This window comes from Brassica rapa, chromosome A04 (assembly GCF_000309985.2).
Source record: "Brassica rapa cultivar Chiifu-401-42 chromosome A04, CAAS_Brap_v3.01, whole genome shotgun sequence".
NCBI classification, from domain to species: Eukaryota; Viridiplantae; Streptophyta; class Magnoliopsida; order Brassicales; family Brassicaceae; genus Brassica; species Brassica rapa.
The window spans coordinates 13,817,797-13,840,127 of NC_024798.2; the positions used below are offsets into that span (position 1 = coordinate 13,817,797).

General features: G+C 34.9%; 3 protein-coding genes across 6 annotated transcripts; 2 read left to right on the top strand and 1 right to left on the bottom strand.

Moving 5' to 3' along the window:
* The first annotated feature begins 694 nt into the window (after window positions 1-694).
* Window positions 695-2,977, top strand: LOC103864579 (glutamate receptor 2.2-like). Its single transcript, XM_033289875.1, has 2 exons — window positions 695-1,148; window positions 1,235-2,977. The coding sequence occupies exons 1-2, from the start codon at window positions 750-752 to the stop codon at window positions 1,619-1,621; spliced, it is 786 nt and encodes a 261-aa protein (XP_033145766.1). The 5' UTR covers window positions 695-749; the 3' UTR covers window positions 1,622-2,977.
* On the bottom strand, window positions 1,719-11,890 carry LOC103864578 (glutamate receptor 2.2-like). Its single transcript, XM_009142334.2, has 5 exons — window positions 7,869-11,890; window positions 5,907-7,228; window positions 5,336-5,648; window positions 4,838-5,244; window positions 1,719-4,705 (listed from the first exon to the last, which is right to left on the bottom strand). The coding sequence occupies exons 1-5, from the start codon at window positions 8,125-8,127 to the stop codon at window positions 4,316-4,318; spliced, it is 2,691 nt and encodes an 896-aa protein (XP_009140582.1). The 5' UTR covers window positions 8,128-11,890; the 3' UTR covers window positions 1,719-4,315.
* Window positions 11,891-20,108: 8,218 nt separating this feature from the next.
* On the top strand, window positions 20,109-21,996 carry LOC103864580 (F-box/kelch-repeat protein At1g64840). 4 transcript variants are annotated; one of them, XM_009142339.3, is made up of 4 exons: window positions 20,109-20,308; window positions 20,397-20,451; window positions 20,534-20,608; window positions 20,705-21,996. In XM_009142339.3, exons 2-4 carry the CDS (start codon window positions 20,416-20,418, stop codon window positions 21,839-21,841), a joined length of 1,248 nt encoding a protein of 415 aa, XP_009140587.1. In that variant the 5' UTR covers window positions 20,109-20,308; window positions 20,397-20,415; the 3' UTR covers window positions 21,842-21,996. The 4 variants fall into 4 exon arrangements, with proteins under 4 accessions (XP_009140587.1, XP_009140586.1, XP_033145764.1 ...); XM_009142338.3 differs by having other exon boundaries at window positions 20,114-20,319; XM_033289873.1 differs by having other exon boundaries at window positions 20,133-20,331.
* Window positions 21,997-22,331: the final 335 nt, after the last annotated feature.

A 22,331-nucleotide genomic window follows, 5' to 3' on the forward strand; every position in this document is an offset into this window, starting at 1 on the left:
AGTCGTTTTAATTTACAATTCAAGTAAACCATCAGACAACAAAGTCCGTGGAATGAAGTTGAGACTGAGCCTTCAAGCTCGTTCAGCTTGACTAGAGGTGGAAGGGAGTCAAAACCTCCTATCAAGTACGAAAACATGGAATGGAAGACAGTTCGAGGGAGAGGGAAGCATGGTCGTCGAGGCCGTGGTTCCTATCATTAGTTATTGTCTTTCTTAGTGTTTTATCTAATCTCTACCTTTGTTGTCTCACTGGTTTGAGATTCTATCATCCATAAAACTTGTTTCATGTATACTTTTCCAAACTATTAGACCTTTGGTCTTATCTTGTAATGTTTTTATGTTTTAATTTGAAAGCCCTTATTCAAAAAAAAAAACAAAGTCCGTGGAATTATACTATGTTTTACTTCCATACTACTTGCTTATTTTTTTGTTAGATCAATAAATAAACGTATTTTAATACAATATAGAATGCCTAGCTAAGTCCGTCTCCTACAAAACTAGAGTCCTACTCAATAAGGAATTATTTGTATTAGAATTGGCCAGACTTTGAAATTGTATTTGATTCTGATCTCTTTATCAGTTATTATATTTGATTGCTTATTTGGACTTAGTAAGGATGTGAACTGGAAGAGAAAAAGTCAACACAAAACTTTACTATACATAGATAGATAGGTACACAGATCAATTATTTTTCATCGGTTCTCATACTTCAAAGTTAAACACATTTTTCATAATTAAGAAACCCCCAAATGAGGAACAAGAGAGTCTTCTCCTTCTTCTTGCTCTTCTTCATCTCTGTGTGCTTTATGGAACTTGGCAGAGGACAGAATAACAAAAGAACCGAAGTCAATGTGGTTGCCGTAACTGATGTGAGGACTACATACTCGAAGGTTGACATGCTATGTGTCAACTCGTCTCTTTCTGATTTTTATTCTTCTCGTCCTCAGTTTCAGACAAGGCTTGTTGTCAACGTCGGTGACTCAAGAAACGAAGTTGTGGAAGCAGCAGCCGCAGGTCCGCTCCTCATCTCCTCTCTCTCATTTCGAGCAATAACTTATGACGTTTCCTATGATTTCATACCTTTCGAGAAACTTAATGGTCAAGCAACCGGTAATTACAACGACTTGGGCCACCAAGTGTTCCTTGGGGTGAGTAAGATTACTAACTAATCGTCCCTTAAAAGAGCAGTTACGAAAATATCTTAGTGAACTCTTCTTTCTTCTCTGTATTGTAGAGATATGATGTGGTTGTGAGAGATATAACGATACTGGCAAACAGGTCCTCTTACATCGATTTCACATTCTCGTTCATTAAATCAGGTGTTGGTCTGATTGTTTCAATGGATGACCTAGTGAGGGGAGATCAATTCCGTTTCTTGAAACCTTTGTCATTGAAATTATGGTTAACTTCATTTGTTTGTTTCTTAATTGTGGGCTTTACTGTTTGGGTTCTTGAGAATATAGTTAACGTAAGTCCAACAAGATACCGAGCTAGTACCATTTTTGTTGGAGATGGGTTTAGCACCTTCCATAAAGCCCCTCATCATAAACTAAGATCAGCCAACTTTAGAAAAGAAAGGCAGCATGGAAAAAGGCAGCATGGAAAAAGAAGTAGGCAATGATAAAGAATATGAGAAGAAAAGAAAAATTCATTAAAAAAAAGGAAAGAAGAGCAAGTAAACATGTATAAATAAAAAAACATGTATAAACATGAGTGCATTTTTTTTTTTGAACACAACTTGCATTAACTTTGAAATAAACTGTTAGGTGAGGGCCATAAAAGCCTCACCCATACATAAAGCTTCTTTTGCTAGAGAATCAGCTACAAGGTTTTGATTTCTAGAAATCCAATTAAAGGAGATAGACAAAGCAGGGGAGGAGCTCAGATTGAAGATGTCAGCCAGGACCCCCGTGAAGTTCCGTTAGTGGCTCATGTCGGTTTATGGCTTTTATCAGTTGGGAAGAGTTGCGCTTTCAAAGGGAGCATGCAGCTCTGGAAGATTGTGACTATGTGGTTCAAAAGGTATCATTGTATTGGATTGGAAGAGCTCATAAAATATTGAGGATCAGAACCATGGTAAATGTTTACATTTATTTATTCGTCGTTCCATAAATAGAGCGTTTAGGGTTATATACGATAAAGAAGGTATCTACTTACCAAGTTAGAGAATCATACAATAATTATCACAAAAGGAGGTTAAATAGATAATGATTTAGAAGAACAGAGGATACGATATTTACTCAAGTAAGAGCTACAATTGGTTAGGTTACAACAAGAGTCTCTACACCAGCCAAACTGCCAGCCGGCCTGAAACATCATAACCCACAAAAGAGTACATAACACACGAAATAAACATCGATCCAACATTTTAAACGATAACAAAAAACGGCAGAAACTTGTCCTAGAGCGAGCAAAAATTGTAAATGACAAAGTCGAGCAATTTTTAGGAGCATGATCAATCATTGAGGTTAAATATCCATATTGTCTTGTAACCCTAGTGGTCGTAAAAAATGATAGATGGGGAATTTGCTTTGATTTTATCGATTTAAACAAAGCATGTCTAAAACAACTTTATGTTGCCACATATCAATTGCTTAGTTGAAGCAACCACATGTAATCAGATACTTACTTATATGAATATTTTCATGTTATAATCGGATCATGATGCATCCAGATGATAGGTATCATTCATCATAGATTATGATAGATATTGTTTCAAGGTAGTGTTTTTATGAGAGCCGAAACTCAATACAATCAAAATTTATAACACAAAACTTTTACGGGATCCGGACTTTATTTAGATAAAAAAATAAATAACAAATAACCAGAAAATAATGCGTAACAGTTTGAAAGATAAAGTTTTATTCCACAATTTCATATATACTTATGAGAGACAAACCGTACTGAATGTTTGTCTAGAGAGCAAGATTACAACAGGGAAGACAAAGCAAGACGGCGAGGTCTGACTAACAGGGAAGACAAAGCAAGACGGCTAGGTCTGACTAAGTTTACTAGACTAACTACCTAAGACTAAACTCCTTAATGTAGATTTAAAACAAATAAATCCAAACGAATAAGTACAAAATGCCATAATATGAATATTTGCCCTTCATTGCTTGTCTTCCCGGTAAAACGACAGAATGTGTATATTTAGATGACAAAAGGATATTGAAATAGTTGCTTTTGGGGAAGGGGGTTAAGTTAATAAATGTTGCAAAAGATAGTAACAGTATTTCAAAATAAGCGTTAAATTGATGATCACTAATACTAATAGCAAGCTTTCTCATGAGAATTCATCTAACAAAAAAAACATTATATTAATAATAACAAAGTTACATTGTGGAATCCGATAGTGAAAAGCTAAAGTGGCTAAATATACTTTCTGATTACTAATCTTCCATCATCTTATGAATTGGTGGTTCAATAGATTTGTGCATACCTCCCATGATTTTATGAATTCGGTACTCGTATTTACTTTTTGGCACATGATAAGAGAACCTAGCCCTAAGTATAATTCCTTGCAAAACATGTAACCTGCTCGATATTATGGTTACTTGTTATTTCACTTGTATATGATAATGTGTACTATAACAGCATATAGAAAAACTCAATTTTAAGAATCACGTCTTCAATATATACTACATCATGATTAATGCATGTCTCTTAAGGTGGAATTTTTAATGTAATATAATATACGTCTTTTAGCTTTTAACTAAAAAACGTCTCTTGAATAAGATTTGAATAAGAGATATAAGAGACGTCTCTTAGTTTTTCTTAGTTAAACGTTAAGAGACGTATTTTATATTATGTTAAGAACTTCACGTTATGATCTTTAAGACATTCAAACAAAATGGTTGCTTACTTGCGTCTTAAACATGGTTTGTCTGGTTTGTTGCTTGGCTGTTGTTCTCAGGCATGGGTCGACTTGACGAACACGGAGACATCTCTACCTGGTTGATGTACGAATCGTTGTCTGATTTGTGCCTACCTTCCATTATCTTATGAATTCTTTACTCGTATTTATTGTTTGGCACATGTGTAAGAGAGCCTAGCCCTAAGTTTAATTTCTTGCAAAACACGTAACCTGCTCGATCATTATGGTGACTTGTTTTTTCACTTGTATAATATAATGGGTACTATAACAGCATTTTGAAGAACTGAATTTTACGAAACACGTCTTCGATATATACAATAAATTACATATAGTTTTTTTTTTCTTAAAGTAACGACAGTCATAGTCATGTATGATCCTTAAGACATTCAAACAAAATGGTTGCTTACTTGTGTCTTAAGCGTTGTCTGTCTGGTTTGTTGCTTAATTGTTGTCAGGTATGGGTCGACTTGACGAACACGGAGACATCTCTACCTGGTTGATGTAGGAATCGTTGTCTCGTTGTTGAAACTCTTTCCATTTCCATTTCCAGAAACGATTCCCTTCAGTCTTCCATAGGAAACATAATGTTAATTTTCCGAGTGTTATAATGCACACAACAAACACAATAAGAAACAGAAGCCAGAAACTGTCTACGCCCAGCTGCCTAGAGGTAAGAGATGGATTTGGATCCGGATTAGTGACTGGGTCTGGACAACGTTCTTCCTTCTTCTTGAACCATGCGCGCTCAAGTTCCATTGCCTTCGGTGACTCTGCTACTTTCAAAATTGCCCTTGAAACATCAGCGACTAAAGGAGATCCGATTGGAAAAACCTACAAAAAGGACTTATGATCTCACTTAAGCTTTCCCAAAAAAGGCCTAAGGAGGGATAACGGGTTTCGACCCCAAACTTTCTGGTAATTCCAAAAAAAAAAAAAACTTTCAGTATAGTCTTGGAAACTTACGAAGCCAAATCCATCGATATTAAATGGTTCTTCAACCATTTTATAAGTGTTGCAATATTGTCCAAGGAGTAGTCTCAAGTAAGGTGTTTCCAGGAAAGCTGCAGAGATTCCACCTTTTTCTGGTCCATTTCTGAGAAGTTCATCGCATTCTTCTGGCGTATCAAAGGCCACAAGGGTAGATGGAGAGAAACCTGCTTCTTTAAGCTTTCCAAAGATGAACGATGTTCTCTGATAACCCACTCTTTCTCCTCTCTCAAGCAAGCTACTCATGCTAGTTATGGTTGGATGAAGTTGCTGTGATGTCAAAAGCGACGCCAAACTGGCTGTGTAGCTTTGAGTCAGCACAAGAACAACGAAATACCATGCGATAACCAGGATCCTCGCCCCAAAGCTAAACACTCTTTCCCCTGTGCAACACAAGAGTAAGTATCAAGAAAGGTCACAATATAGAAACATCAAAATATATGATGGGATATAAAGAGGGTAAAGTGAATGTACTTGGCGCAAAAACCATGGTCGAGAAGGCAAACCAGAGGATAGTACTAGCTTGGTAATTAGGAGGTCCACGAAAGTCTGGGTTGACCCTATGTTCAAGAGCCCAAACAGTAATTCCAACAATGAAGAAGAAGCCAAAGGAAGTCAACCATAGTTTCCACGACAAAGGTTTCAAGAAAGTGAAGCTGTCTCTTTTCACTTGGTCTTTAATGGGAGCGATTAATCCTACACCTGATTTAATAAATGGGAATGTGAAGTCGACGTACGACGACCTGTTTGCAAGTATGGTTGTGTCTCCAACAACAGCGTCATATCTCTGCGACAGAGAGAAGAAAGCATTAGTTCACTAGGTTACATGGTTTTACCAATGTTCAAGAAAGCAATAGTTCACTAGATGATGATATGGTTTTAATCAGACCAACTTTTTGAACGTCTAAAACGATTTAAAAAAAAAAATCATTCAAGAAAATTCATTTCGTTTAGGTCCGATTTGCCGCCTAGGCACCGTGTAGACCATTTTTAGAACACTAGGTTTTACTAAATGCAATTTTGAGGGATGATTAGTTGTACTCACCCCGAGGTACACTTGGTGGACTAAGTCGTTGTAATCACCAGCTGCTTTACCATTGCGTTTCTCAAAAGGAATGAACTCATAGGAGACATCATAAGGCATTGCTCGAATCACGGCCTCAAAGAATTCTATGCAGAAACCTGTGACTGATGTTGAATTGGTGATAGGATCTCTTGTGACCCTCACAAGATCAGTGAAACCAGCTCTCTTTGGAACTCCGATGCGCAACTTCTTCCCATTGGTCGGGATCTCCCATCCTCTGGGAACAGACTCAGCCTCTCCAGGCCATGTAATTTGTTTAAGATGATTTTTCCAAGTGGACAAAGCGCTCATGCTCCGTGGTTTCTGGTTTAGTGTCTTCACAAGACCATTTTCCTCTGTCCAGAATCCTATCGACTTTTCTCCGGTTCCCACCACATTAATAATCTCAAACATCGATGGTTGCAGTTGCCCGTTGATAAAACGGAAGTCTCCTGCAAGTCCTTTGAACTTAACTCGTGAGAGTGTCTTGAGAAGCTTTGGACCGTATTGAGATAAGCCTAGAGATTCAAGTTCAGACACATTTCTCCTAGGATCCGCATTGCTGAAAGTCAAGTCATCTATTCCAGCTTCTTCAATGGCTATCGCCAGTGCGGTGATAGCATCATAAGCCCACAATCCATAGACGCTCAGCTCCATCGTTGAGAATCTTTTCCTCCAACGAGCTTTAAAATTGTCAAGATTTTTGGATTTTTGAATATAAGTTTTAACACCTAACACTCCTTCCATAGCCTCAATACTCATCTCATTCATCCAAGGTAACTCATCGGCAACTCCATTGGTAAGGATCCAGACGTATCCTGGTTCCATCAAACCAATCTCATTAGCTTTGATGAAGAATCTTGAGGCAAGAGAAGAGTACATGTGGACAACAAAGACTCTTGTCGGCATGGTCATCATCTTAAGAAGCTCCAAAGAGATTTCATGATCAGTTGCATTTTGAGCAATTACGGATCTATAAGGTATTCGAACATTGATCTCTTGTAAAGCGTCGGTGAGACGAGGCATTATGCCTTCTCCAAAGGTGTTGTCAATGTAAACAGGCACAACTTCTCTCCACCCGAACAACTTGATGATCGCTTTTATGGCATCTACTTGGAAGGAGTCCTCGTAAGTAGCGCGAAAGAAGTATGGACTGCGGAGAGACGTAAGAGATGGGCTTGTTGCTGCGTAGGTGACAAGCGGAACCTGTGCCTTTTGGCTAATCTCGATCAAGAAATGAGCTTGCATTGATGACCATGGCCCCAGTATCGCTTTCACTTGATTGTTCTTTATCAGCTCAAGAGCTGTGATTATGTCAAAACCAAGAAAATTCCGATTAAGTATGTGAATGACAGTTGTTCAAAATAAAAAAAGTATGTGAATGACAATCGCGCGCGCACACACACACACACATATATATATATAGAGATATATGAACTCAAATACTCCGGTTTAAAAATGATCCAAGTTAAGACTTTAGTAAAAAAAAGATCTAAATTTTAAAAATAAATTGTTTCAAAAAATACATTTAAACATTTTAATATATTTTTATTAGATAACAAAAATGAATTATAAATTTGGAATAAATTAATTATCTTAATTAAAATTTTGATTGGCTAGTAAATAATTCACTAAAAGCAATGCATTTAGAATTAAAATTTAAAATACTTTCTGTGTGAAAAACCGAAAACTCTTAAATATGGAGGAGTAATAGACAGCAATAGCAAGTATATCATGCAAATGTATAAAAACCATATATATATATATATATATATATATATATATATAGAGAGAGAGAGAGAGAGAGAGAGAGAGAGAGAGAGAGAGAGAGAGAGAGAGAGAGAGAGAGAGAGAGAGAGAGAGAGAGAGAGAGAGAGAGAGAGAGAGAGAGAGCCAGAGAGAGCCAGAGAGAGCCAGAGAGAGCCAGAGAGAGAGAGATGGTACTTGCAGATGCAGCACCGACGACATCTTCTCTGGAGTCACCGATGTTGACGACAAGCCTTGTCTGAAAGTGGGGATGAGAAGAATAGAAATCGGCGAGAGACAAGTTGACACAAAGCATGGCACCGTCGGAGTAACTTGTTCCGACATCTGCCACAACACCAATATGGACTTCAGTTCTTTTGTTGTTCTGTGCTCTGTTGAGTTCTACTAACAAGGAGAAAAAGAACAAAACGAAGAAGCAAAGCCTCTTACTTCTCATATGGTGTTTGCTTATAGCTTGTAAAGGTGTTCAAGTATAATGAATAATGAATCACTATTAATATGTATATATAGTAAACTTTTGTAGCTATTGATTTTTTAGAAAGTCCCCAAAAATACCGTATTCATAATACCACTTTTCATATTTACTTTAATCATTTTTATTATCATTTGTAAAGAGGAAAAAATATATTTATAACATAGAGTTAGTTAATCTATACATAGAATGTAGAGTTTAGATTCTAATAAATATATATATAAATACTTAAAAAAGTTTTAAATTTTTTTAAAAATAGTTTCAAAAATAATTTTTGGGCTTTAAAAAGAAAATTTGAAAAAAAAATCAAAACAAAATACAAAAAAAATCTTTAAAAAATTTTAAATTTGAAAAAATATAATTTGAAAACAGAAAAGAATTTTTTTTATTTAAATAGTTATTTATTATATATATATATATAGTAAGAGTATAAGAATCTTTTTCTAAATGAAGAATATACTTTTAAAAATATCCATGATGTTTAATAATAGTAGCAACAATGCGGTAAATATGACCCCTTGATTTTTATATATTTAAATTGTCATCTAGACTAAATCCCAGCAACCATAAAGTTGAATTATGATAAAATAAGAATTAAGTACATTTTCAAAGTTAGTGTACACGTCTAATCCAAATTGCTTACTTTTTTTAAGTAGATTTATAGTTGAGAAATTACACCCTATATACATAAAAATATAAATTTACTATCTAACCAAAAACATCTCATCTCTCTTTATATTTTTATTCATATTTCTTTCTAACCTTTCACTACAAATTTAATTATTATTTTTTGTCATTTTGCAAATAAACCTTTTATAGTTCTGTAGGAGGCGACATAAAATTATCTATTGAATTTAAAATATTTTTTCGTGTAGAACGAAAATATAGTAAAATTATGATGGCTACTTCACTGAAAGTAACATAAAATAGTTTGTAATGTACTTGTATTGTCAGAACTTTTCAAGAATATCCAATCTGCGAAAGTCAGACAATAGGTTAATTATTCTAGGGGAGAGTTCGGTTGCAAGTAACCTAAATCATTGTAAAAGACAAGTGCGAGTATAATAAAATTGCAAGGAACCGACACTGATAGGCCCAAAATGGAAATAACTAAGAGAAATAAGTAAAGCCTTGATGATTATTCTGACTTTTTCTGAGAAAGAAAACAAGAAAGTTTGATTTACTTAAAAAAAGAAAAAAAAAAACCAAAAATGTCTACGGTTATTAGGGGTGGAACTTATTATCCAGGATCCAGATTAGATTCGTGATTCACTCTAAAATAAGATATTCGATTGTCCGTATCCGGATCCAGATAGTAAAATGTCGGATCCGTCGAATCTATATATTTTAATTTTTAGTTCGGATATCCGAATTTAAATCTAGATTTTTTAAATATATTAAAATTTAACAATAATTATAGTTGATATATTAATATTTATACATTAAATTAGTTTTATATTATTCTAAAATTTTAGTATTTTAAAAATATTTTTTATTTTTTTACGGATCTGAATCTGAAAAAATCGCAGATAATACACTATTCAGGTGGATATCCAAAATTCGAATATCCGAAAGGAACATATCCGGATCCAAATACTAAAATTACAAATTCGACGGATCTGGATATTCTTTTTTTTTAGATATCCGGATCCGTCTCATCCCTAATTAACGCTTAGTCCTTTTTACTAACTTACACCGACCCACTTGGCTAAGTAACAATACTGGGCGCAGTCAGTATCAGACGTCATAACACAGTCCAGATCATTTCCTAAACAACTCCTAAGAAACTCAGTAACAACCAGAACTTTTGTCTTTAACACATTGAAATTTGATGAAGAATCCAATTCACAAACCCATAAGCACAGCTAGGGATTAGTCCAGCTAATGTATCAATTTCTCAAACCCTAATAACATGGTTAAAAATGGGTCAAATATAGCTAACCATTTGGACTTGATAATTTTTTTTCTTTTTGAATATCAGAAAGTTCGGGACCGAAGCCCGTAATTCCCCCTAAACTTAAAATCACAGCATGCTAAATTGATTTTGTCCAGTGGTCACTCGAACTAGGAACCTCTGACTTAAATGTTTTTGTTTACACAAAATTTATGATTATGATTATGATTATTTGAAAATTGCAAAATTTCTTTTTCTCGCCATTTAGGCGAATTTTAGTTTTTAGTTTTCTGCTAACACAAAATTTTGTTTTTATGTCAAAAATATAAATTATATTTTTTGTCGAAAAAAAGTTTATTTTGATAAAATGTAAAATTTATTTTTCCTTCTAAAAACATAAAACATTGTTTTCGCCCGACAAATAAGTGTTTTTACTAAAATCACAAACTAATATAATTTGCTATTGAAAAATAAATAATAAAAATGTATTAATTATAGTTTAGCACATTCATGTACAACTAATAGAACTAGAAAAAGGCTATGGTTAAAATAAGGTCATGTTTATATTATAGAGATCTTAGCTAGGCCAAAACTCTTAATTTAAAATCCATAGGAAAATTAAACTATAATATATACTATATTAAAACTGAGAGTATAAACCATTAAAAATGTTCATATAAGATTTAAAACCACCAATTAACATATGAAAAATCACCAATTTAATTTTATTATTTTCCAAAATGATAGTAATTTCAAACATATTTTTTTATTAATGTAAAAAAAAGTCAATATAAAGTAAGGTAAATTATGAATTAGAAATCAACTTAATATCAATACTTAAATATCTGAAAAATTAACATACAAACTAACATAAATATATATGTCAAAAACGAGAATCCATATCAAATAATCTTAATCAATATAAAGAGAAACCTCCTTTAAAGGAGTATATGTTAGCTCTTTAGAAAATTATTATTGTAAAAATAAATTAACAAAAATGATCTCCTAAACAAATTTATATATCTTAAAAATTAAATTAACATAATTTTGCTATTTGGCGGAAAATTCAATTTTGAAATTTTGATGGGATAATATGATTTCGTGGTTTTGGAGAATAACTTGGTTTATGGTTTTGCCGAAAAACGATTTTATGGTTATGGTGAGAAAACATGATCTTATGGTTTTGAAGGAAATTTTAATTTTACGGTTTTTAACAAAAAAAAATAATGTTACGGTTTTGAAAAGAACACACGTTCTTACGATTTTGGTGGGAACACACATTTTTACAATTTTAGTAAATTTTATATTTACATGCAGCATCTTGAACAGTATCCAATAGACAATATTTGTATATTTGCGTCTGAATATTTAGATAAAAAACGAACATGGTCTTAATGGTTTAGTATAGAGTACAAAAGCCCAATAGTAAAGAAAGAATGCACCTTTCCTTTCTTGTCCAACAACTTTTACCTAAGCACGTGAGACTTAGGGTTCGTTTCGACAGTACTGAAAATGGAGGAGGCGACGGTTTAGAGTAAGCCTGCGAATACGGTTATTCCGGATACTTTGGTTCGGTTAGTACAGTTTTCCGGTTATCTCGGATTAAGAAAAATATGTCGAATTAAACCGAAAAGTCATTGGTTTGGTTCGGCATCGGTTATTACTTGTATATTTTTATAACAAAAACTTTAATTCACTTACAACAAAATTTTCATTGTGGGATTAATAATTTTATTAATTTATAAATTTAAAAAAAAATGCAAAATTTAAAATTTAATATTAAGCTGTCAATATTTGTTCAAAACTTTTATCAATTTTTGTTTTGTTCAAAGCAGATTTCAAAATTAAAATATTTATGTATTTTTATGGTATATACTATATAGTTTAATTTAAAAGATATTAATATACATATATATTTTAATCTTAATATTTATTAAATTATACTTCGTACTTATATAATTCTGTAATCATTTGTATCTTATCATAACAAAATTTTTAAAGTATGGATCACACAAATTTGAATGTGAGACTTTTAACAGTTTTAGTAATTTATAGTCGTTTTAAAAAAATCAAAATATAACATATACGGAAGACTCTAAAATTTTATTAAATGGTTAATGTGATTGTTTAATATATTTTATTAATTTTAAATTAAAAATTATGATAGAGGTTACAATAATTTTTATCAAATCTTTATTAGTCAAAATCATTAATTTTCATATATACTTTAGCTACATTAGATAATTCCATAATTTTTATTTAAAAAATAATGAAGAAAATTAATAAGGGGAAATTTTATGTTTATCATTTTCAAAGTACCACTTTTCATCTTTACCATCACAAAAGGGACATTTTCAAAAATACATTTTTCACTAAGTGGCAAAAGACTTTATATCCTTGTTATCTATATATATAATAAATTATTATTTAAATAAAAAATAAATAAAAGGAAAAATAAAAAAATAATAAAAAAATAAAAAAATTACTTATTTTTTTATGTTTTTGAATTATAATTTTTCAAATTCGAAATTTTTTATAATTTTTTTTTTTTGAATTTCATCATTGATATCGACACATCTGAGATCGCCATATGTTCGTGAGGTTTTTTCGAAAACTTTTTTTTATTTTGTTTCAAATTTTTTTTTTGAAAATCAAAAATTATGTTTGAAACTATTTTTAAATTTTTAAAATTTTTTTAAATTTTTTAAATTTTTTTTAAATATCTATTTATATATTTATTAGAATCTTAAATTTCACATTCCAAAAACCCTACTCCACCCCTCAACTCTAAACCCTAAGTCTAGATTAGTTAACCCTAAGGGTATAAGTGTCATTTACTTTTAATTAAAAGTGAGAGTAAAAATGGTTAGTGTAAACATGAAAAGTGGTACTATGAATGTGTTATTTGTGGCAATTTTCCAATTAATAATGAATTTATGGTTAGTTAATAAAAATCTTATTATATATTTAGATGTACCAATTTACTTCTCTAAGGAATCTAAGACTTATTGTGGTGATGACACATGACTGACTCAAATCTTGTAACATTTTTCCTTTAATATATAGGGGATAACAAAATATATTAAAGTAAACTTTACATCTATTATAAAATTTTCTAAATCATTCAGAAACACATATATTTTCTTATTTTCTTACATAATTTGATTCAATGTCAAATGAGATTTATATATAAAGTACCTGAAAATATAACAAAAAAATCAACCGAAAAAATAAAAATATATTTGAAAATTCAAAAAATACCAGAAATATATACAAAGTTGAAAATTCTGAAAAAAATACCTGAAATATAAAAAGTCGGATATATTTTCTTAATCTTATTTGATCATCTTATTCGGGTATGAGACTGTCATAGCTTGGACCGCAAAAAGCCTGTATGATATAAGAAGGACGGAAGTCAGGATGAGAGATGTTTACTGACTAGAAAAGAGCATATTCACCTGTACGGATGAGATGGGCAAATTGGTTTTAACCTCAGCTTTCTTTGCTTTGAAGCGTAACTAAAATCATTTCAGAAAAAAACTAGTTTCAATTTCTCGCTTTCAGATATAAAGTGAGTTTAAACTTTTCTTCTTTAACAAAATTATTTGTCATACACTTTAAAATTATATTATAAGCAAAATTTTGCTTTCACATATAAAGTGAGTTAAAATTTTTCTTCTTTAACAAAATTATTTGTCATACACTTTAAAATTATATTATAAGCAAATTTTTAACAAAATTCAACTAGTTGAACTCCCGTGCTCATGCACGGATATAAATATTTCAAAAGTATATAATTTATTATATCTGTATAGTATTTTAATATTAAGCCTTTTTTAATTTATATGTATGAATAAAAATTTATATTTTTTGAAAAAAGAAACACCTGATTTAGCTTTTACCTAATTTGATCAATTATTTTCGGATATATGAAATTGCTTGTTTTCATCTCAACTGAAGATTAATGTTTCATGTTCTTAAAATGTTAAAATCCGATTAAATTTATTACATGCATTTAATTTGATTTATTGTCTTGTATTCATAATATATTTTCATAAAATTACGCCTAATTTTATGTATGTTATTTTAGGAAACAAATAAAACAGTGTTGTTAGTCCGGAGCTGCATACGTAAACATGATCAGTAATATTCTGAAATTTTATGCATGTAAATAAATATTTATGACCAAACTAAATCGTAGTAATTCATTAATATATTTTTACTTGATTATTAGTTTTGAATCATTTGTAATTTATATGGATAAACAGTAAATATAACCCTATTTTAAGTAATAACATCTCGCTGACTTAAATAGGTTTCTGATTTTGAGTATATGAATCATGATCAATTCACTTGCTCATTGCTTAAGTATATTTGTCTAAAATGAAAAAATAAACAATAACTTTGATTCTAATTACATTTAAATTGATTACTTTTGTTTCATATATTTTAGTTTTAAGTTTGAGGTATGAAAATCTATTGTTTTCTTTTCAAATACAATTATACTATTTCTTTGAACCTATATTTTGTGTATAAAAATATATATATTTTAAAACTTATAGATATTTACTTTTTTACTTCTGTTGGTTTTGAAAATATGAAAAGAAATAAAATTAAGCTTAAAATTTGTTATTATATATATATAAATGTTATAATTATTATAAATTAAAATATATTTTGGAAAACATGTTTTAGGTAAAGAAGAAGGCACAAATGTCCACACCTGGCTAGAATATAAAGTGTGTGATGGTCCAAATCTAATCGGTTTCGTTTTTATAAAATCATTAAACACCTAATAACTTTGAAGAAGATGAGCGGGCAGAAACAGAGTCAACACTTTGGGTAGAGGTACAAATATCGAACGACCAGAGGATAGCACAAAACGTAGAGATTACGACACTACTGGTAATTCCAGGAAAATGGTGTTTCACAGATGCTTCTTAGAAAGAGAATGATACTTTTTCTGTACAAGGATGGTTTAGTACTTTAGAAGGATTTGATGGATTGCTGGGGGCGAGAAATGTTAGAGCTTGTCTTTCTCCTCTTCATGCAGAGATGGAATTGCTTATCTGGGCAATGGAATGTATGAGGAATTTACGACAATTTCAGGTCACGTTTGCAACGGATTGTTCTCAATTGATGAAGATGGTTTCGGAACCAGAAGAATGGCCAGCTTTTACAAATTATTTATAAGATTTACAACTCCTGAAAGCAAGTTTCCTCCGATCAGAGATTCTCTATGTTTCAAGAACGCACAATACCAAGGCGGACAGCCTAGCACGCAGTGCAAGGAAGCAACCGTCATTCGTCGTTCACATGGATGCAAATTTTCCCAACATGGTTCACAGAGTTTATATAAGTCTGTATAAGTTGATGACAAAAAAAAAAAAAAAATTTGAAAAAGATGAGCATCATTTTTTTTTTTTTTTTTTGGTAAAATGTTAAATTTTATACCATTTTTGTTTGAGACAGAAATTACACAGAAACAAGTAGCAGAAAATGAAATGCGACTACCACAACACCGAAAAACAAAAAGAAAAACACGATAACAATCAGAAACTACACCGCTAGAATCCATTCCATCGGAGCAAGTCTATCTTCGGCTTCAGATTGCGATGAACCATCACACAAGAGTCGCATTGTCAAGTCAATCAAAGTTGCCACGAGCTACAGAGATTTGGCCCATCGTCAAAACCCACTCTGCTCCTACAGCTTCCTTAATGTTCTGACTTTGCTAACCTGCAAAATAGCACAAACGACCACTAACTCCCGATAAGGCACCAGTGAATGCATTCGGAATGGATAACTCGTCCCGGTAAAAACCGGAGATCTTGGATAAAGGCGCAGCCGTATGCCTCAACTGCTCCGATCTAGCCACGACCTTTGCCGCACGGATAGCTACTCCGCACTACCGCACGAGGAGTCCATTCATTCACCGGAGACACCCACGATTGAGAGAGACGCTGCTCACATAGGCACGAAATAAAGGCTACTGCTTACCGAAGAGACCAGACAACGGAGCTCCTCAAGCTGTAAACCGCTCTTATTTGGAAAAGAGAGAGACAACAGAGCTTGCCACATCACCGAACCATGAACGAGAGGATCGAGTCTGCGACCCTTCTGAGAAAATTCCAGGTAAACCGACAAGGTTAGACAGGAAAAGTCATAAAGAAGCAGAGCTACACGCGCCGCCACCGAGTTCAGACATGCGCCTACTGAACCCAACGCGCCGCCGCATCAACAGCAGACCCAACATCGCTCATGTTGAGAAAGGCTTGACCACTTCCTGCAAAAAGCAGAGCCCAACCCCAAGACTTCCAACAAGAGCTAGATCCGTGGACGGCACCATAGCCACATGGCCCGTAGATCTGACAGAGTTGAAGCCTTACCGACGACCACACGCCATCACTCTCAGAGCAAAACTCCCCAAGTCTTAGATGGCCACAGTAAGCTCCGGAAGCAGGGAGTCAACGAGCCAGACAGAGTAGTCCTCAAACTCGCCAAAGCTCACCTCCTCGCTGACCAGAGAGTGGACCAGATGGAGCATTGGAGAACAGCCCCCAAGCCTAAACGAAAACAGAACTATTTACCCGGAAAAATTATCAGACGCCAGAGAAGGGGAGGACAACCGCCGTGAGGACACTGCGAGAACCCAACCAACCATTGCGGACAGATCTGAACCCGAGTAATAAGAACCGCACTCGTCACACATCGAAGAAGAAAACAGAGGGAGGAAACGACGAAACAGAACAAATGAAAAGAAAAAGGAGGAGACCAGCGGCGGAGCTGCGGTAGCCTCCCTAGCCGCCGGTCTCAGATCTAGGGTTTTGAGATGAGTTGTAAAGGGAGATGTCGAGAGGGAGAGAAAAGAAGAGAGAGAGACTTCAAAACTCAAATGGGCTTCCAAAAACAGCATTCAATTTTATGCAATTTTATTTAAACGACACTTAGTGCGTTAAAAAGAATATGATGTATTTTTTTTGACGATAAGTTTAAACGAGAAAAGCACATCTTTCAACGTGTACACATGCTGCATCATTTACAAAAAGTTGCTTGCTTCTCTTTTTTAAAAATTCGTCTCCTTCTTATTTCATTCTTCACATTTTACACAACAAAAAACAAGCAAATTCCACAGAATAAGTCTAGAGAGTGTTTTGTAAATTTATTAGTTCATTAGGACATTCACGAGTGAAGCGTGAATGTCTACTATAGTTATATCATGGGATTCGATATTTCGCAGTCTTGTCACACTGCGTAACAAATATTAGAGTTAAGAAAATATATTATAACATTTATATAAGGCTTGCAGGTCTAAAGAGAATGCAAAACTGTTAGCCGAGACGAATACTAAATTAAGGCTTGCAGGTCTTGCCGGATCATCTCTTAAATGTGAGTTATTTGTTCTCAGAATACAGGTTTCTTATAAAACATAAAAGACAATAAAAATTGCTATGACATATGATTCTTCATCTTTCTCTATTTTTATTCAGCTATGAGAAAGGTACATATTGGAAATCAAAAAGCTCAGAAGCTAGAAGCTAGAAGCTAGTGCTGAACTCGGGATGAGAGCTGCTTCTTATTGACTAGAATTGCTACCTACATAGTTAGTTCTTAGTCATTAGTGCAGCCTTAGTGTGACCTCATACCAACGAACAGGTTCCACTTACTCTGCCACACAGCAGACAAACATCTGAAAATTCAAGACACATTCTTGTAAACTTGGAACATGTTTCCATTCAGTTACATACTGCAGGTAAAGAAAAGAGCACAGCTTAAGAGAAAGAGATATACAAGTGAGAGACTCTCAACTCTCAACTCTCAAACAAAGGCCCACCCACCCACCTCAACAAGTTTATAAAAAAGGAGAGAATGTTGTTGAATCAAAGCACAACATCTAGAGACTTCCTAATGATAAAATTACCAGCGATCAAAGCATGATCATCACACCACTGATAAACTTTACCCCAAATCTGACCCCCTTGGCGTATTTCCAGCGAAACCTCCGCACAGCAAACCTCCTTGGTTATATACAAGAATTCTCCTTTTCCATATAACAAAACCAGTCTCCCACCGTAACTCACAGTGTGCAACCAACAACAAGCAACACCTCTTATCTCAGCCAACAAATCATCCAAACCTTTCACCACTTGCCAACACTTGCGCTCTGGATCATACGCCCTCAACTCCTTGTCAGACCAATCGTAAAAGAACAAAACATCATCAACAACACAAGCGCTCTCACCCCAACACTTGGAACTCAGCACCTCCTCCGTCTCCCATTTCCTTTCCTCTGGGTCGTACACAAAGCTCTTCTCGAAATCCCTAATGTACATCTTACCAGCCATCGCCACCACACATCCATCACGTATCTGCATCCCCGGCACTGTCATCGGACCTTTCCATGTTTGTGTTTCTGTGTTGAACTCCAACATGGCCTTCGACTTTGGATCGGCATCGTGATATCCAACGACGTAGATTCTCCCGCCAACGACGTCAGCTACTGTATTAGACAAAGGCACAGGCATCCTGGGGAGATGTTGCACGGTGTGAGATGTACAGTCGATGGTGTAAGAAGAATTAACCCCATCAAACACATAGATCCTCGAACCCACAGCTGCGAAGCTTCCATAAGGAGGTATAGCAGGAGGCAGCCCAGGGATTAGGACCAAGCGGCTGCTGCTATTGCTGCGGCGGAGCGTATACAAACGGTTCACGCGGTTGGCATAGTTATAGAGGAAAACGTAGAGACAATGCTCGGTGCAGCCCGGCGAAGATCGTCGTCTCGCGTATATCTCAGGCGACGAAACGAGAGAACGGAAGCGCTTCGAAACGAGAGATACTCTCGGATAGTCACATATCGGTAAGCGAGCTAAGATGTCAACGGCGACGTCCTCCGGAAGTGACGTGATCGGAGACGGCGGCGGCGATTGCTTCCTCTCTGCCCGAGACATGTTTAGATTGCAAAACCCTAATCACCCAGAGAGAGAGAGAGAGAGAGAGAGAGAGAGAGAGAGAGAGAGAACCAAAATGGTTGAGTTGAGTTTCACACAGTTCCTTTCCTCCTATCGTAAACCAGCTCTCAATCTTAAACTCTAACCGGCTTTGGTTTCTCTGAATCATCGACTTGTCTGATTGAACCAATTTTCTGACCGCCAGGAAAAAAAAAACAAATACATCAGCCTCAAATGAGATTTGCACATTTATCATCCAAACAATTATTCAAAAATAAAAAAAATGTAACCAAAAATATAACATTTACTTAAAAAAATTAAAATAAACCAATTTTCCTTTTTTGAAAATTTGAGAAAAGGTACTTAAAATGTATATATCAATAATATTTAGTACATATAAAATTTTGAATATTTTAGATATCCGATCAGATTTCGAATAAGAAACAAATCCAGCATATATTTTGATGAATAATACTCATAAAATAAAATATAAAGATATGAATTCGATATGTATCGATTTTGTATCAAATTTTCAGGTAATTTCAGTTATATATATCTTAAAAATTAAATTAACATAATTTTTGCTGTTTGGCGCAAAATTCAATTTTATAATTTTGAGATTTTGATGGGATAATATGATTTCACGGTTTTGAAGAATAACTTAGTTTATGTTTTGACGAAATATGATTTTATGGTTACGGTGAGAAAACATGATTTTACAGTTTTGAAGAAAAAACTCAATTTTACGGTTTTTAACAAAAATAATAATTTTACGCTTTTAACAAAAACACACGTTTTTACAGTTTTGGCGTGAACACGCATTTTTACAATTTTAGTAAAAAAAACTCAATTTCTGATTTAAACTAATATATAATAGTTAATTAATTTCATAAATTTTATATTTATATTGAAATTTTATTTATTTACTTTTAGATTCTGAGATGCAAATTACATCTAAACTTAAAAAATTTTACATCTCAAATATGTAGATATTATAAATTTTATATTTACATGCAGCATCTTGAATAGTGTTCAAACGACGTCATCTTGCGTCTGAATATTTAGATAAAAAAACGAATATGGCCTTAATGGTTTGTTTACTAGAGTACAAAAGCCCAATAGGAAAGAAAGAAGGCACCTTTCCTTTCTTCTCCGACAACTTTTACCTAAGCACGTGAGACTCAGGGTGCGTTTCGACCGTACTGAAAACGGAGGAGGCGACGGTTTAGCTTAGAGCTCTGAACAACATCTAATCCAAGTTTTTTTCCGGGCACCAAATCGAAAAGTCCATTCCTTATCAGTTCGGATCTAGTACTTTTTCTCGTAGTCTTCGTGTTATTAATTCATGTTTGCTTACATATTACTAAACCCTCCAATATGTCTTACAGATTTCGAAATCAGCAAAACATGGCACCGAGAAAAAAGTCATCAAACATGGTTTGGGTACACACTCCTTCTCCCCCTCTTATTACACAACTTTGATCGAATTTCAATAGCAGTAGAATCAGCTTAATTTTTCTTTCAGGTTGTGAAATCGAAACAACCAGCTAAAACGACAGAACCCGCAACTGAGAAGAAGACATCTCTTCTCTCAGATAGTGTAAGAACTCTGTTTCTCTCTCTTAAACTTGTGCGCTTATTTGTAGTTTCTAGATGTTGTGTCGCTTCTCAAGATTGTGAATCTTCTTCTTGCCAGGTTTCAAAACTACAACTGTCTTCTAAAGAGCAGCACACATCATCCGACTGGTCCTTTCTCCCTGAGGAGCTACTTCGCATCATCTCCTCAAAGCTAGAAGACAGTTTCGATTTCATCCACGCCCGCGCTGTTTGCCGCCCCTGGCGATCCATCTTCCCCTTTCCTTCTAGGCTACTACGCACTACCTACTCTCTTCCTTCGTTCGATAGGTTCCCTCGCAGACCAAGAGGAGGCACGCTCGAGAAGTTCCCTGTCTTCCTCTTCAGAGTCCGTTCTCCCGACACGTTGCCTTGTGAGTTTTTCCTTGGAGGAATCAGACCAGATAAGTCCACGGACCCTGTGGAGCTTCCATCTCCAACCTTGATCAACACTGCTGACTGTCGGATTATTCCTCTGGGCCATATGTGCAGAATGGTCGGCTACGATCCTGATTCATTATCAAGAAGTTACCGAGGCGTGGCTATTCTTCCGCTGAACGAGGAGACAGGAGAGTTCATTGTTCTTATCGGCTACGATCATCATATACTGGCGTTAAGAAGTACTGAAACGCGTTGGATGGAGGTTGATAATTGCTCCAGAGCTGACTGCAAAGATATAGTCACCTTCAGAGGCAAATTCTATGCGGTTTTCATCAACGGAGACGTATTCGCCATCGATCCTTACACGCTTGAAACGACGCCGCTGAGGCCACCGAATATTGCAGGGTGTGGAAGACAAAATTATCTGGTTCCGTACGGTGATGATGAGCTTTACCTTGTTGAGAGAATCATTGTTCGTAACAGTGTTTTGAGTTTCACCAAGATGGCGTGTAGAGTGAGTGTGCTGGATGAGGAAGCTGGCGAATGGGTCGTGGTTAATGATTTGGGGGACCGTGTGCTGTTGATTGGAAAGCCGGGGAACAGCTCTGGGAACAGCGCGTGCTCGGCTAAGGAGCTTCCTGAGGGTTGTGGTCTGAGTGGGAGCTCGATGTTGTTCATCAATGAGATATTCGATGAGACTTTTCCTTATAAATATGGAGTGGATACAGGGAACCCTGGAGATGACTTGAATGTTTGGAGATGTTCGAGAGAGACTCGTGTGACGATCCTCAATAAGTCTCCAATGGTGACTCTCCGGATTGAGCGCGCTGAGCCGTGATATCTTAATTTGGATTTACCGGAGAGATATGTGGACTTTGTTTTTAATATTTTCTTGTGATTTGAAGCAGAAGTATTCTGATATATCTGATGATATTCCAGTTTTTATTATCTTGAAACTATGTCGTCTTAATGAAAAAGGTTTTGTCTCATGAACTCCGTAACCTCGGACAAAAGGTTCTTACAATTTAAGCTAGGCCTGCAGATTTTATCTGAAACGGACCAGCAGAAGTAGGCCTGGGCATTCGGGTCGTCGGGTCGGATTCGGGTCGGGTCTTTTCGGATCCGGGTCTTTCGGGTCTAAGAGTTTAGGACCCGATAGGGTAATTTCAAATTTTCGGTTCCGGGTCGGTTCGGGTCGTGCCGGGTCCGGATCGGGTCGGGTCTTAGATAGTTAGACCCATTCGGGTAATTAGAATTTATCGGTTCGAATTCGGTTCGGTTTCGGGTCGGGTTCGGTTCGGGTTCGATCTAAAAAAGGCCTAAAAATA